This window comes from Bos grunniens, chromosome 19, assembly GCF_055505025.1.
Source record: "Bos grunniens cultivar Pamir isolate PY7600 chromosome 19, Bosgru_T2T1.0, whole genome shotgun sequence".
In the NCBI taxonomy this organism is placed as follows: Eukaryota; Metazoa; Chordata; class Mammalia; order Artiodactyla; family Bovidae; genus Bos; species Bos grunniens.
Genome location: NC_141183.1, coordinates 25284008 through 25300108, shown reverse-complemented (window position 1 = coordinate 25300108; position 16101 = coordinate 25284008). Strand labels below are relative to the sequence as shown.

At 34.8% G+C, this 16101-nt stretch overlaps 1 protein-coding gene across 4 annotated transcripts in view; it reads left to right on the top strand.

The window, feature by feature from the left end:
• The window catches only part of SKAP1 (src kinase associated phosphoprotein 1), a 304655-nt gene that overhangs the window by 83626 nt on the left and 204928 nt on the right, over positions 1-16101 (top strand). For 3 of the 4 annotated variants that reach the window (XM_086358049.1, XM_086358052.1, XM_086358050.1), the window contains one exon: positions 13566-13682. In XM_086358049.1, the coding sequence (XP_086214175.1) occupies positions 13566-13682 (117 nt within the window). Of the gene's footprint in view, positions 1-12829; positions 12958-13565; positions 13683-16101 lie in introns of those variants that run through there. The other variant, XM_086358053.1, reaches the window with a different exon arrangement.

Genomic DNA, 16101 nt, shown 5'->3' with positions numbered 1-16101 from the left:
GGTTACGTGAACTTAGCAAGTTGCTTCATTTTTCTGAATCCTGGCTTCCTTATCTATAAAACAAAGATGTGCCAGACACTGTGCGAAGTCTTTTACATGCATTATCTTATCTAACCCTCAGAACAGCCCTATGGAATAAGTACTGTTAATATACCCATCTGATAGATGTGGCTACTGAGGCAGAGAGTGGTTAAGAGAATTGCTCAAGGCCAATCTCTTCAAGGAGTCTAACTTAATCAGTATGACTTTGTAACGTACTCTTTTTAGAAAACATAAAAGCTTTATTGTGATATAATTCACATAACAAAAGAATTAACCCTTTAAAAGTATGCATCAGTGGTTTTTTACTTTAGTCACTGAGTTGCACAACCATCACCATTGTCTAATTTCAGAACGTGTTCATCACCCTAATAAGAAACTCCATGCTTATTAGTATTCTAGAGCCCAGTATCTTCATTGCTGTATTTTACTGCCTCATTGCAGGTTGTCATGAGGACTAATAGTAATACGTGTAAGTCCTAGCATGGTGACTGGACATAGTATAGTTTCTGTTCATGGTGTTATGATAATTCTTTCCTTCCATTTTCACCTAAATTTTCATATTCGTCCACTGTTTAACTTCCTGAATGATGTTCATTTAAAAATAATGAAATAGGAAGAAAAATAATCCCAATAATTTATTACTTTAATATAGAAGGGACATAAATGAAAGACCTCTTTTAATGGGCTTAAACAAAATTGTAAAACATGGGAAAGACTTTTTATTTTTATTTTTTATTGAGATTCCTTTGATAATTCAAGCCCTGTTTACTTTGAAAACTTTTTCTCTACCTAAATTACTTAAAATTACAAAGAAAGTACATTGGAATCTTTGCTATGGAACTTTACCATTTCCGCAATCAGATATTTAAAACGTGATATTGCTCAAATCTCTGCAACAATATTAGCTTTACCTGTTTAGGTAGCCATAGTGCTTGATGGTATTGATCCTAGTGACAGTTACAATTAGAAAAAGTTTCAGTTACAAGACATAGTGTTTATAATTTAAATTTATTGCTATAAAACTTCTTCATGAGTATTATAAAAATTGCCCACCATGGACCCAGAGTCTAAAACAAATGATACAATATTTAAAAAAAAATTTAAGAAAGACCATGGGAATATCATAAATATATGTAACAAAATGGTATTTTTTTCTGTCCAATGGTCCCTTACATTATACTTGCAATAATGGTAAATATGGACCAGTGAAATTTCTTGCCAGCTTGAAGATTCTTTGAGTATCTGCATAGGTGATGTAGAGGGTTTATGAGAAAATTACTTGGTATATTTCAATATGGAAACTTTCCACTATGTGAATCTTAAAAATCTTATTTTGAAGTGGCAGGCCTATATCCCTTGTCAAAGTGAATTGATGCCAAAAAATACAGCTTAGGAAAAGCAAATAATACAAAATGAATAAAGCAAATGTTATTATAAAACCACATTAACTATAGATTAAAGGAGATTTAAAAGCCATATCAACTAATGTGTGAACCTTATTTGCATCCTGAATCAAACTATAAAATCTACGAGAGAATTAGAAATTTGGACACTGACTGGATTTTTTATGTTGAGAATCTACTGCTAATTTTTTAGGTGTGACAGTGACATTATGTTTGTATTTGTATGCTGTGATATTTGAAGATAAAGTAATAGATTCTGATGTATTATTCAAAATAATATGGGAGAGGAAGAAATAAATGGGGTGGGGTGTAGATGAAATAAAATGGATCATAAATTATGTTGAAGCTGGACAATGTGTACAAGGGGAGTTATTACACTTTTTCCTACCTTTGTACATTTTAAAAATTCACCATAATGCAAGAACAAAAGAAAAAATCTAGTTTGAAATTAATAAAAAATGTAATGATATTTTGTTTCTAGTATGAAACCTGGTACATGAAAGCATAAGATACTTTATGTATTTGGACACAAAATACATAAAACAATGAGGGTTTTTTAAGTTTTTGTTTCAAGTTTAATGTTTTATTAAGGAAACAGCATGAGCTTTGAAGTTAGATCTGAATTCGAATCCCAGTTCCTTTACTAACAAGCATTGTGAGCTATAGCAAGTGACATCACCTTCTCATTTACAAAATCTTCTAATAATATCTATGTGTGTGCGTGTGCTGTCCTTCAGTGTCTGATGCTGTGCAACCCTGTGGACTGTAGCCCACCAGGCTCCTCTGTCCATGGAATTCTCCAGGCAAGAATACTGGAGTGGGTTGCCATGCCCTCTTCCCAAGGGATCTTCCTGATTCAGGGATCAAACCTGCGTCCCTTGCGTCTCCTGCATTGGTAGGCACGTTCTTTACCACTAGCGCCACCTGGGAAGCCCTAATAATATCTTCTTCACACTTATTATGAGTTGTAATGAATTTTAATAAGATGATGAACTCATGAGGAGTGCTTGCCGCTTGGTAGGCGCTTACTGAAGTGGTAACAAGTATTATGTTTATGTTTCACAGTAGGGCTATGCAAGTAAATCTATGTATGGAACTTAGGTAATATATATTCACATATCTTTCCATAATATTCATCCATTCCAGCTGAACCCTGGTATAAGGCCATTTAACTCACCATATATATATATATGTACTGGAGTATATGTATATATACATATATTTGTGAGATTTTGTGTTTAAAGGCTGTGTGTGCAGACTTTTTGTTGGTAGGCACTTCAGAGGTTAGATTTATGAGCTTATTGCTCTGTAATGTCTGAGACATGTTGAATCGAAGCATGGATGTCAGTTTCCTTCTCTTTTTTTACTATCACATACTTGGAGCATGTAGTTATGACAACTACAAGAAGCAAGCCATTAAAGCAGCAAAGAAACACCATCTTAGCACTAAAAAAAGGAGAGAAAGGTTTCCCTTTGAAGTTGAAGAGAAGTGTTTTTGACTTAATGGAGTGTACAGTGATTTTACAAGTTTTATTTATGAAAATACTCTTTGCATTCATGCCAGAAGGTTTTAGCACAGTCATAAGTAGGATTTACACAAAGAAACATAGCCGAAATTTATGATGTGTTTGCAAATGTAAGAAAAAGTCTGAATTTACAATATTTGTAATTTATTGTTAAGTGTCTTTCTATCACTATTCCTGGAATGCTAATATTTTATAAACACAAGTGTTGGTTATGAACCTAGAATATCCTAACCTATACTACTTTTTAAAAAGAAGTCTTCCAGAATGTTTTCCATGTCTTTTGGGAATTTAACAGGGGGAAATGTACACTGGACGAATGCTCCTGCCTTTGGCTTTAGCCCAAACTTTTAGCATCAACAATCTTGACAGCTGCTTTTGTGACTTGACTTCCTTTGGACCTTTCTCCCCTTTCCCTATTTGCTACATGTTATACAAATTAATCTGTAGAAAGTGGAAGTATACATACACATTGTTTTTGAATTTAATTACTGACTTTGATACCTTTTCAAATATTTTACTTCCTATACATCTACTGGTTGGGTTTTTCTAGAGTGGAATAATGCAATAATGCATTATTGCATTATTCTATCAAAGGTTAGTTTTTGTGTGTTTTTTTTTTTTTAAACAAAAAGACCCACTTTTTTCCTTTCTAACCTTAAAATTTTCTAAGGCTTGATGTCCTTTGTAAAGTCCCATCTTGGCATATGTGATCTTGAGACACAAGAAAAAGAACTGACTTTCATGCAGGCAAAAGAACTCATTTGAATCAGATGCTGCTGCCTTCTGTATTCCCTATACAATATAATATACGCACAAATGTTCTTTTATAGCATTGTTTGGAATAGCAAGGACTCCAAATAGCCTAAATGCTCTGCAATAGGGGACTAGTTAAATAAAGTATGTTATATGCATTTAATGGAGTGCTACATGGAGATTAAAGGAATATATATGTGTATCATGGAGAGCTCTCCAAGGCATATTGTTAAATGAAGAGGGCAGTTTGGACAGTGCACTCTGTGTATGTGTGTATGTGCACACACATGCATGCAAGTCTGCTTGCTTTTATTTGTATATAGTATATTTTTGGAAGGATACACATGAATCTATTAACCATGGTACCCCTGCTGAGGCGGGTACCAGTGTGAGTACAGAGAGCATCTTTGTTATTTATATCTTTTGGTGCGATTTGAATTTTCACCATGTGCATTAATTATTTTTTGGCTAAAAATTAGTTAAAAGTGAAGTAAGTCTATTTCTGCTAATATGAAGCAACCTCCAAGATAAATGATTGGGAGGAAAAGCAGAATACAAGATAAGACAAGTGCTACCTTTGTTGTTTTTTTTAAACAAAAAGACTTACTACTCTCACAGACACTTGTTATATTTAGACAGAAAATTCATAGAATACCCACAAAACATATTGCTTCTGGAGAGAAGAACCATGAGAAGGGAAGAAAGATGAGCTTTCATTACACTCCTTCTTGTAATGTTTGAAATTTTTGCTCTGGGCATACTTAACTTTTTTATTTAATAAAGCTCACTGTAGTTAACAATACTGTATTGTGTATTTGAAGGTTGCTAAGAGAGTAGATTGCAAAAGTTCTCATCATAAGAACAAAATTGTAGCTATGCGAGGTTATGGATGTTGACTAAACTTACAGTCTTGGTGGAGGAGTCTTACCTGTTAATGTATTTTCAACTCATTAAAAGTTTATGGAAAATCCCCCCCAAATTTCTTAATGTATACATGTATTAAATCACTATGATGTACATCTAAAACTAATACAATATTGTATGTCAATGATATATCAACAAAGCTTGGGAGAAAAAGAAGCACGCCAAAAAACTTGATTTAATACAGTAGCTCTTTTTCAGTAGAATCATGATTTGGTAGTTTATATCCATTCATGTTTTTTCCTTGTTTATTTTTACATATGAATTTATAGGTGAGATCCTGATGATATAAAATAGCAGTATTCTCTGTTGTTTCATGTTTGGAAACCAGTATTACATAAGTGTGGCAAGTTAACCTACCACTTAAAAGTGTACTTTAAAATAAATAATAAAATAGGATCATATAATACCCATGGTAATTGATAAAGAATACCTTTTTACCCTATCTTAGTCTTTCTTTTCTGCATGTGTGGTAATTAAAAGTTCATAGAACCTCTTGATTCTTGTCATTATGTAGATGGCAAAGAAAATAAAGTGATAAATTAATGACTGCTTTAATTTTATTTGATTAGCCTGGAAACTTGTTGAGGAAAAAAACATAAACTATTTTTTCTTGGATAGAATTATCCCTGGATCAATACAGAAAATCAGGTAAAGAGTACAGTTCTGTGTTCTGAACAGAGAATTTTGGTATAAATATTAATTTACTTCAGGAATTGTGCCTCTAATGAATTTTCATGGTTTGGACCCAAAGTGTTGAGAGAAATCTCTGGTTAATTTGAATACAACATTTTTGGGGTTTCTGCTTAAAATTCTTTGTGAATAAGCCCTTGGACTTGAAAGCCAGTGAGTTTGTTTGATATCTGGAGACTGAATAAGGTGATGGTTAAGCCCAATTCTCTTATATAGCATTTCACTGTGTTTCTCAGCAACACATACTTCTCTTGGAAACTTGTTTAATAGTTATTGTTTACCAGGAGAGGGTGGGATGATTTGGGAGAATGGCATTGAAATATGTATAATATCATATATGGAACGAGTCGCCAGTCCAGGTTCGATGCACGATGCTGGATGCTTGGGGCTGGTGCACTGGGACGACCCAGAGGGATGGTATGGGGAGGCAGGAGGGAGGAGGGTTCAGGATGGGGAACACATGTATACCTGTGGCGGATTCATTTCGATATTTGGCAAAACCAATACAATATTGTCAAGTTTAAAAATAAAATAAAATTAAAAAAAAAAAACAGAAAAGGAACTGTTAAGTTGTGTACAAGGGGAGTTACATGATATATAAAATAAAGATTCCAGTCAGTACTAATACTTGAGAGGCAGAGTGGAAGAACCAATCTCTGAACTTGTCTATCCCTGTCAGCTGACATGCACTTAACACACACTTGCCAGTTTAGAAAGTTCTTGATCACAGTTCATCTCTAAAAGGCATTTCCGTAAACTTAAAAAGTGATACCACTTTTCTTAAGATTAGTGCACTTTCCTTGTTAGTGCTACCCCAATAAAGATGGAAAAATAAAATTTAAATACAAGGAGATACTCTTCCATGTGAAACTTCTGTTCCAAAAAAGGCCAAACATTGAACAGAATTGTTGGTGTTAAGAGGCTTTGGTTGTTAATGTTGTTGTTATACACATACATGTTGTTATTTTCATACATGAACAGGAGTTCCTATTAAGCAGAGGGGCAAAAGGAGGCTGAATTTTGTCACTTTTTGCCATTCCAGCTTTAGTGGTATTGGAGGTCTATGTTACTCACAAAGAAAACTCACCTTTTCTTCAGTATGTTAAAAGATGTTTCACGTTTTCAGGCCTGCTTATCTTACCCATAGTACCTTCTTTATTATACGTTATTTTATTTTTACTTCTTTGTCTTTTGTGAAATTTTCTTATATCTGCCTGTAGACAAATGTAGTCCCATTCTTCTTCAGCAGGAGATATTGAAATCCAAGTGGGCTTATAGTGTCCCTCAAGAAGTAATATAAGCTGATTGGGATATGATAGATCCTAGGATGCGTCAGGACAGGGACTAGGTGCTGAGGTCCACTCAGTTTATTATTTGAGAGAAAGGAAAAGAGGGAAAGAGAGCAAGATAAATCAAATAGTAATAAAATTGCTACATTCAGAGTTAATGACATATTTTTGAGGCATTTTCCTACTCTGAGACTTAAGTATGGTGGTGCCAGAAAGGAAATGAGTTCTATAGCTAGGCCAGGTCAAAGCTGTATTTGGGTGTGGAACACGTTGCCTCACTTTCTCTGAAGCAGCATCAAAATATCCAGGATCAAACCAAATCACACAGACGTCACTAGAAAAAAATTCAACATATTGATCTGACTAAACCCAAAATGTTGTATTTTTTTGTAAGCATGAGCTTCTTGCTAAAAAGTGGTATTTCTTTAAAAAATCACTGCAACAATACTATAATAGGTACATTTGAACCTATAAATCGGACCAGCTCCTTCTTGACCAAATAATTGACCACATTTGACTTTGTTAGGTTCATGCATAATATGACTACTAGTATTCCCACTACTTATAATAAATTATACTTTTGATTTTATAGATTTACCTTGCTGAAGTAAAAAAAAATACTGATATTAATGGCACATGCCATAAATTCAAGTCATTCAGTATGCTTTGCCTTTGAGTAATAATTGTAATTTACAAAGCATGCATATTTGGAGACTGTACAGCTCAGTAAATTAGAACAAGATCTTAGTAATCAGACAAGGCGGGGTCAGAGCCACTTATGAGTCACCTGTATGACTTTGGGTAAATTGTTTAATCTCTGGATCTCAATTTCTTTATCTGTAACTTTGGGTTAATAGTATATCACAGGATTATTTTGTAGATTAAATGAGATAGTACCTAAAGGGTCTTGACCCAGAGCCTGTAACCAGTAAGAGTTCAGTTAGCTATTATATTTTTATTGTTACTAGAACTGCTTTCTCCTATAAGTCAAAACATGTTGAAAATTCAGTTGAATAGCTTCATAGTAAGACTTAAACGCTGAGAATACAGTGGAAAACAGAACAATGAACCAATAATGTCAGTTATGATTGCCTGGCTGCCATATAATAAATGCATTCATTTTATAGTATATTTACTACATACTACCAAATACCTAGATTTACATGTTTTGAATTCTGTCAAAATCTCATTCCTATTGAAAATATTCAGACTCAGCAGGTCCCATTTTAGTAGCAGTTGAACAATAACAGTGGTGGATGGAATGTGTTAGCGTAAAGCTGGAATGATTGCTGACAGGCTGTAATTTGCTTTATGAAGTGTGCGTTGTCACATATACAATTATCTGGTTTATATTTTGCTGTCAGTCTTCCAGTTTGTTAATGTCCAGGAGTTATGTCTTTATGTGAAACCTAAGAAGGGTTAAAAATCTCAGCATTTGCGGTGTGAGTCAGGGGAAGGAAGGAAAGAGCAGAGGGTTCACACAGTGGCTACCTTTTTTTTTTTTTTTTTTTAAAGAATTAGGATGATGCTACACACTGCAGCTCACCCTACTGGTCAAAATGAAAAACTGCATCATGAAGGATTTTTTTTTTTTTTTTAAAGGAAACAGGGAAAAAAAAGAAACTTTTCCATTGGCTCCCCTGGGCATTTTCCTGTCCAACTCACCCCTGACAGATGTAGTTCATTCTGGAAGTATTATTAAACCATGCTGCCCTTTTGGTTGTTGGAGTGATTCTGCTATAAGCATCCAACCTATTTGATTCCATTTCTTATCGTTTAAACCATGCTCTCTCTACAAATGAGATCCCTAAAGGTTCTTAAAAAGTCTGTGATTCTTTGCATGATTTATACAATTAGTATAAACAATATTCCAAGCTAAAAAACAGTCATAGGCTCAATTTATTTCTTGTACATTCAAGATCTAGTTGGAGCAACTTTTTCAAAGGATGATAAATGGAAACTTTCTTTACCTGGGCTGTCATTTGTTCTGTAGACTTAATGACATTCAGTACTATTATACTCACTTCCAGGGCCTTGGGGGAAAAAAGAATATTTATACATTGAGTTATGGCTAGATGTAGGAGGCCAAAAGAAAAAAATAAAAGATGGGCAGGAAGTCAGGCTGTATAGAACAGAGAAGAATTTGAGACCTTCACTATACATGGATTAATCACAAGAACTAACCATGCAAATCGAAATGGATATTTAGAAATAGGTGAAGCCTCTAAGATGTTCTGTGGGAAACACCATACATTTTCTAATGCATGAGTATGTGCAATATGGTATCTAATTTATAATGGAAGTGTTGACAGAACTTTAGATTTGGTGTTACAAATGTTCTCCAGAATATGTTTACATGTGAATAACATTTCACATATATGGACACGTATGTACTCAATATATTTCTTTAGTTGGTATTATATTTAATAATTTAGGTGAATGGTTATAAATAAGGAATAATAAGCTGAAGTTTTACTAATCTTACCTTAGTTCAGCTTTGGGAACTGCATTACTGGGAAATTGGTCTGTGAAAATCTGGCAGTATTAACGTTATCAAGCATGAAAACTAACTGGATTGGATCAGAGACCTTTATTTATGACATTTTGTTCAAGATTTATTAATTTAAAGAAGGAGCTGTGTATCTCACAGGTTCTTAAGTATTAAATAGAGTCAGAAGTTGTATATTCCCTTTCATTGTCAACAATGAAAGCAAAAACAATGCAACTTTACCTTAATTTCATTTTCCTTATATTATCCAGAGATACTTGGTGAAGTAATAGCAAACCCTAGAAAATTTTCAACCATGCCATATAGTTGGTTGCAGATGTGCATAAAGTTTTTATAATATAGCTCATAATTAATTAGGAGAAAAGTAAAAGTTAATGACTTCATAGTAACATGAAAAAACACATTGAGCCTTTGCATATTGAATAAACAAACATATATTTATATGTTGTGTTTATTCTTATTATTTTATGCTTATGTTTTATGCTTTTTTATTTTTTCTGTCTTTTAAAATTTTTCTCTTATTTCTTGGTAAAATCATCATTATGGTTTGTTTTTATCCGCAAATAGTACCTGCAAGTTCAGAATCAGATGGATTTGCTGTGAGTGAAAATAGTTACGAGGGGAGCATCATCATGGCTCATTTTCTCCCCTGTTTTATTTGGAATTGAATTAGGAAATGAAAGTTTTTAGCAGTTTAATTCACTTCTCCATAAAGTTTATGGAGCAGCAACAGCTGGTTGAATTCATGGCAGAAAAAGCCAACTTCAAGTGGCCAAGCTATTGTTTCAGAATTAAGGGAGAAAACTCATTAGCTGTTAATGAAAACACAGGGAATAAAAACAAATAGCACAGAAACCCTAGCAAATAATTACCTTACACCTGACACAAAGCTGCTTTATCTTTCTGCTCCAACCCTCAAAATTCCCACCTTATCATTCTATGGAGCATGAATGAAATTGAGTTTGACTTGAAGGAAAGAACAATAGAGAAGCCATCCTCCTTACAGGCTCCTCAGCACCATACTCGGTGGAAACCTGCCACTGAATATACTAAGGGGTGTTTCTGGTGCCCAATTCTTATGATACTTAGGATTAGAGGAGCAAACTACCAGCTAATAGCAGGTGAACCCTTAATATAGTTCCCCCAGATCTTGTTTAGAAATACAAAAGGAAGGGACTGAAGGTAGTAGATGTGATTAATGGAGATATTGTGTGTTAGAATATATATATCTGGGTAGAAATATATTGATTCTGAGCAAGTTGCAATGGGAAAGAGTGTCTCTAGTGGCTAGGGTCTTGCTTGTGAGAAAGCCACTCAAAGCAGGTGGAGTTCTAAGCCCTAATTGTAGAGCTACTGAATGGAAATGTCTGTCACTATGGTTTGTGATCATTTACGTCTGATCCCACTGGACTGTGGTTGTGGCCACTTGTAACTGCAATTCTAAGAGCTGTAGATGAGTCCAGAGATTACTTGCGATTATGTTTTAAGAAAAAATTATGTTCTAAACTTCAACAAATCCAAAATGACCACAGTAATTGTTAGTTCTTCTATAAAATTTTTCACCCATGCATCTTGAATAATTGTAATCATTTTAATTACATGGGAGTGTCTATTTATATGTCACTGGCTTTTTTTCTGTGTGTGTCCAGGGGAGCTGGGCCACTTGATATGACACTGAAAACACTTACAGCTACATTTCCCTCATCAGGAACTAATTACACTTGGATGTAAAACATATTTTTAAATGTTTCCCCCACTGCAATCATTTTTAGTACTGACCTAGGCTCTGTTTTTCCTGCATTGAGGTGTTTACCTTTGTTGTTGTATACTTTACAGAGTCATGGTCTTGTATTTAGCACAGAGGTAGCTGTTAAAAGCTCACCTGGAGTAACTATGTTTAGATACCATAGGAATCACATGGAAGTGACTTTTCCATCTGAAGTTAATAATGCATGCATGCATGCTAAGTCACTTCAGTCGTGTCCAGCTCTTTGCGACCCCATGAACTATAGCCAGCCAGGCTTCTCTGTCCATGGGATTCTCCAGGCATGCCGAATCCAGGCAGGTATTTTGGATAGTACTTTAAAAATGGAAGCTCTAAATATAACTGAATTGGATCCTGTGACAGGAAAAGGACACTAGTGGGAAAACTGGTGTAATCTGAATAAGGTCTGTGGTTTAGTTAATAGCAGTGTACCAATGATAATTTCTTGATTTTGACAAGTGTACACTAGTTATGTAAAAAGTTGACATTGGGGAAATTGGTTGAACAGTATGTAGGAACTCCTTGTACTATCTTTACAATACTTAGAATAAATCCACAACTATTCCAAAACTTAAAAGCTCATTTAAAATAACAAAGCAAAGCAAAGCCCCTCCTGATTTGCTTTTTTGAAAAAAGCCTAGACTGCTAGAATTTGTAAGAGTGGATTTGTCAGATTTCTGGAACAAGCAGAAAACTTTGAGTCTGGAGTGACAGTTGATAAATAATGCCCATTATGTCCTACAAATGTTAAATTTTGCTTGGCAACCCATATGACTACTTTTTAACTGGATCTTTGTTTGACTCAAAAATTTTAAATTCCTTTAACCTCACAGCTCACTTTCAGGTTGCCTGCCAGCTATACATTTAGATTGCCTTGATAATATCATTTCAGTGGATTTGCAGTGATGTAAAATTTGAGGATTTTAGCCCTCAGTTCAGTATTTGAGATTTTTCTGCTTATAATAGAAATTTCTCAGTAGTACTTTAGCAGAACTATAAGCTTTGTATCTTGATCAAGTAACCTAGTAAAACACAGCACCTCTTCCCACTCTAGCCAGTGACTGTTGTGTGAGGGGTTTGTTTGTTTTCATTTTACTTTTATTCTCCACAACAAACTCCACAGTTTATTTTTAAAGTCCTGTATCTGCAGGTGTTCAACTCAGTTATGGATGTCTACCTATCATTGGGCGTCTGCAGAGGAATCTAGATATGATCATCTAATTTATGGAAAGAGAAGGCTACAGCTTTCCACTTTTAATCATTTTATATTCTCCCTATCCTTCTAGTTTAATTGTAGGAAATAAACCTTTAAAGTGAGGCAATACAGATTCTATGTAGGTTGTTCAGTTTCACTGCTCCCTAGTTGAAATCCAGGGCCAAAACTCTACAGTGTTTACTGAGATTAGCATTGGTGATTTCCTTTGGAAATTAGTATTTGAGATAATATTAAATTCAGTTGAAAATCCCCTTTTCATGTTTGTGAAATGAACTGAGCAGCTGTTGGTGTCCTTTTATCAGCAGACTGTACCTCTGTTTGGGGGATTTTGAGTAAAGCCATTTGCAGTGCAGAGCCTTTTCTTTTGGTTTCTGAATGAACTAACATCTTCTTTCTAAACCTTTTAAAGTGTTGTAATAGCATGGGCCACTTCTACAAAATATAATCCACTAGTGTGTCAAAAACGCCCAAAAGAGATTAGCATTATTTTAATTGCCTTATTCAGAATTGTATATACATTACCTTTCATCAAAGCAATTTTGCAGAACAAATATTACCTTCTTAGGGTTTTTAGAATTCCTAAGAGGTGGTTGCGTAGGCTGTAAACCAGAATTATAAAGAGAACTTCCTTAAAATTGCAAAACAAGTAGTGATTTAAATTGGAATAGTCCAGATTCTCTCCAAATTTTACTTCTCTTATTTTTTAACAAAGGAAAGAATCTTGACCTTGCTGCTGCTGCTGCTGCTGCTAAGTCACTTCAGTCGTGTCCGACTCTGTGCGACCCCATAGAAGGCAGCCCACCAGGCTCCGCACCCCGCTCCGTCCCTGGGATTCTCCAGGCAAGAGTACTGGAGTGGGTTGCCATTGCCTTCTCTGCTTGACCTTGCTGCACTGTATTATGTATAGAAGTTTAACTCTTTGTGTAATTTATTCTATTTCATTTGGAAATAGAGGCATTCAGGGTAAAGGTAGTAATTAATGGGATATTTTTATAACTATGTTTTCATTTTAAGTGTGATGGGGAAATTTCTTTCTGGTGGCAAAAGGTCTCCTCACTTTAACAGTTTCTAAGTTCTAGTTAGTTGAATGGAAAATTTCCCATCCAGGTAGGTTGGTTCTATAAATTATTTATATGTTTCTCTTATGTTAATAGATATATTTGGTAAATACCAGAAGGAATCTGGGCTTCCCTGGGAGCTCAGATGGAAAAGAATCTACCTGCAATGCAGGAGACCCAGGTTCAGTCCCTGGGTTGGGAAAATCCCCTGGAGAAGGGAATGGCAACCCACTCCAGTATTCTTGCCTGGAGAATTCCATGGACAGACCATGGAGTCACAAAGAGTCAGACAAGACTGAGTGACTAACACTGGCCTCTAGAAGGAATCTACAAAGACATTTATTAAGATGTCAGAAGTATGACCTTGTTTCTTTCTTTTTTGTCCCTCAGGGGGAGACCAACCTGAAAATTACCTTGGACAGGACAGCTCCGATGATAATCACAGTGGAACTCATGGCCCTTCTTTTACATCAGATGCACCTTTTTTGTCAGATTATCAGGATGAGGGTGAGTGTCATCTTTCTGTCTTTAGGATGACCAAACTTTTATACTTTTTGTCCTGGGTCTTTGCCTTTGGTCATTTTCAATCTAGCAGCCTTCAGAAGGTTCTCTGTATTGGTAATCACTCGTTTGCAAAGAACAACTATTTGTTTCATTGTGGTGCTATCCTCCTAGATAATTCAATAGTTCTCAAGTTAATGTACTTAGGGAAACACTAATTCCATATTGGAGCAGGAAGACATCATTATCGATCTTTCTATAAGAACTGTAGCTGAAAAGCTAAGAGACCTTTTTAAGATTGCAGGGCCCAGTTTAACCTTCTTTCATATTTTTTAGCTTCAGTGAAGTTCATGAGAATTAAGAGCATTGTTTTATGATTATTGAATTATTGATATATTGAGGATTATTTGAGACTCTTGAGCTTATCATATTATAATAGGATACCATTTTTACCCATACTCACATCTCTCTGACCATGTTGGTGTTGTCTAAGGGGAAGGGAAAATCACAAGGACCATAATGCAGATCTTCCTGGATCTGCATCCATTTCATTTGAAGATTTGGGAATGGGAAGAGTTAAATAATTCAACCCTTATAAACATTATATTAGAAACACATTGGTATGTAATATAGTGGCATGCAAAATATATATGAATTTTTAAGATACACGAATATAAAAAATTTGGCATGGTGGCTGCCAGTTTCTGGCTCAGGCTCAGATATCCCAGGGGTGGGAGTTCACTGTGCCTCTTCTGGCATTTGGCCACTTGAACAGAAGGTTTGATCATCATTGATGCACATGGTTATCTTATCAAAGTCTCTCTTGTGCCTTTGCAGTGTGTGTGTGCTGGGGGGATGTCAAAATGCTACTAAACTGAATATTAAATTGGAAGCTTATTATTCACTTAGGGATTGGGACTAAAGTTGGTAAATTATTCTTTATTTTTCTTTATTAATCTGTGATCTTGGTATTTATTTTTCTTGCAAATTTCCCTCCGACTTTGGCATTTTCCAAGTGTTCATAATCCCTGCATTCCCTTCTCCTTTTAATTTGTCATTAATTCTTATTTCATTTAGCCGTTTTGGTGATTTTATATTTTCTTATTTTCGTTGAATTGATAACCACCAAACAGAACTATAGATTCAGTCACACAGAAGCAGTTTATTTTGTTTGAGCTTTGTATCCTAGCTCAATTAGTAATACCTAAGTTTTTATACTAAAAACATCATTTGGGTTGAAAGCTTAATAATTACATTGGTAGCTGATTAATAATTATACAAAATTAACAGTGCAAAACAAAAAAATTTGTTTTGTTTCTTTTTGATCAATCTAATGCTTGACAGAATTAGAACAATAGTACCTCATTAATCCATAGGTCACTTACTTAGTATTTCCAGCTTTCCCAAACACAACTGAGAACACAGTAAGTAAGCCAGAAAGACCTCTAAGTGGAAATAGTATATTTAAAATGTTTTCATTAAAAATAGTTGAAGTTAAAGAAAGTGATTAGCATTGAGAGATAAACCTATTACCTGGAAAATCCCAAAGCACATTAAAGTTGAACGAATTCCCAAAGTGTCACTGTTAATAGTAGAGGTAAGAATAGACTTGTTTATTTGACTGTAGGATGATAAGATATGTTTTTGCAAAGTATTGAATCTAGCAAAGTGCCTAGTGCCTGATGGATAATGGGCACAATAAATGTTTTTTTCCGTCCCCTGAAAAATAAAGATATGTGCATTTCTTGTGAAATTAAAGAGATGCTTATAAAGATGTTAAAATTTTAAGTAAACTTTATATCCTATTTTACTAGATTACACCATATCGAGAACAGTAACATTTGATATGCTATTTATTCATTATTTTAACAAGTACTTATTTAGAGATTATAAGGTAATGCTGAGCTAAGCTATTAGACAGTAAAAAGTCAAACACAGTCCTTGCCCTCATGGAGCTGACTATCTCATTGGGAAAACACACTATTAATATGTTGACAGATGGACAGATATAAATGCTGATGAGATAGCTACAGTGATCCATTAGGAACAAAAGATTTTTAAAAATTTTATTTATAGTAACATTATTTTAAACACTTGGAATTTTTATCTTTATTAGAAAAATGAAAGATCAGCCCTAAAATTTTTCAGCTTGGTTGCCTTCTAGCTCTAGCCAGATCAGTATCCTAAACGTACAGTTATGCAAGGACGCAGTCTGCCCCATTTGGCCATAACGTCAGTGATGAGAAGCAATAGCCATGGTGCGTGTCGTGTTTGGGTCATGCTTTTGCGAAAACTACAAAGAGATCTAGAAGAATATAGAAACCTGACCAGGTGCAACAGCATAAAATGAAAACCAAGGTTACATGCTAAACCATGCATAAAAATGAGAGCATGTTGCTACCTAATCACAATTCCTTCCCCTCTT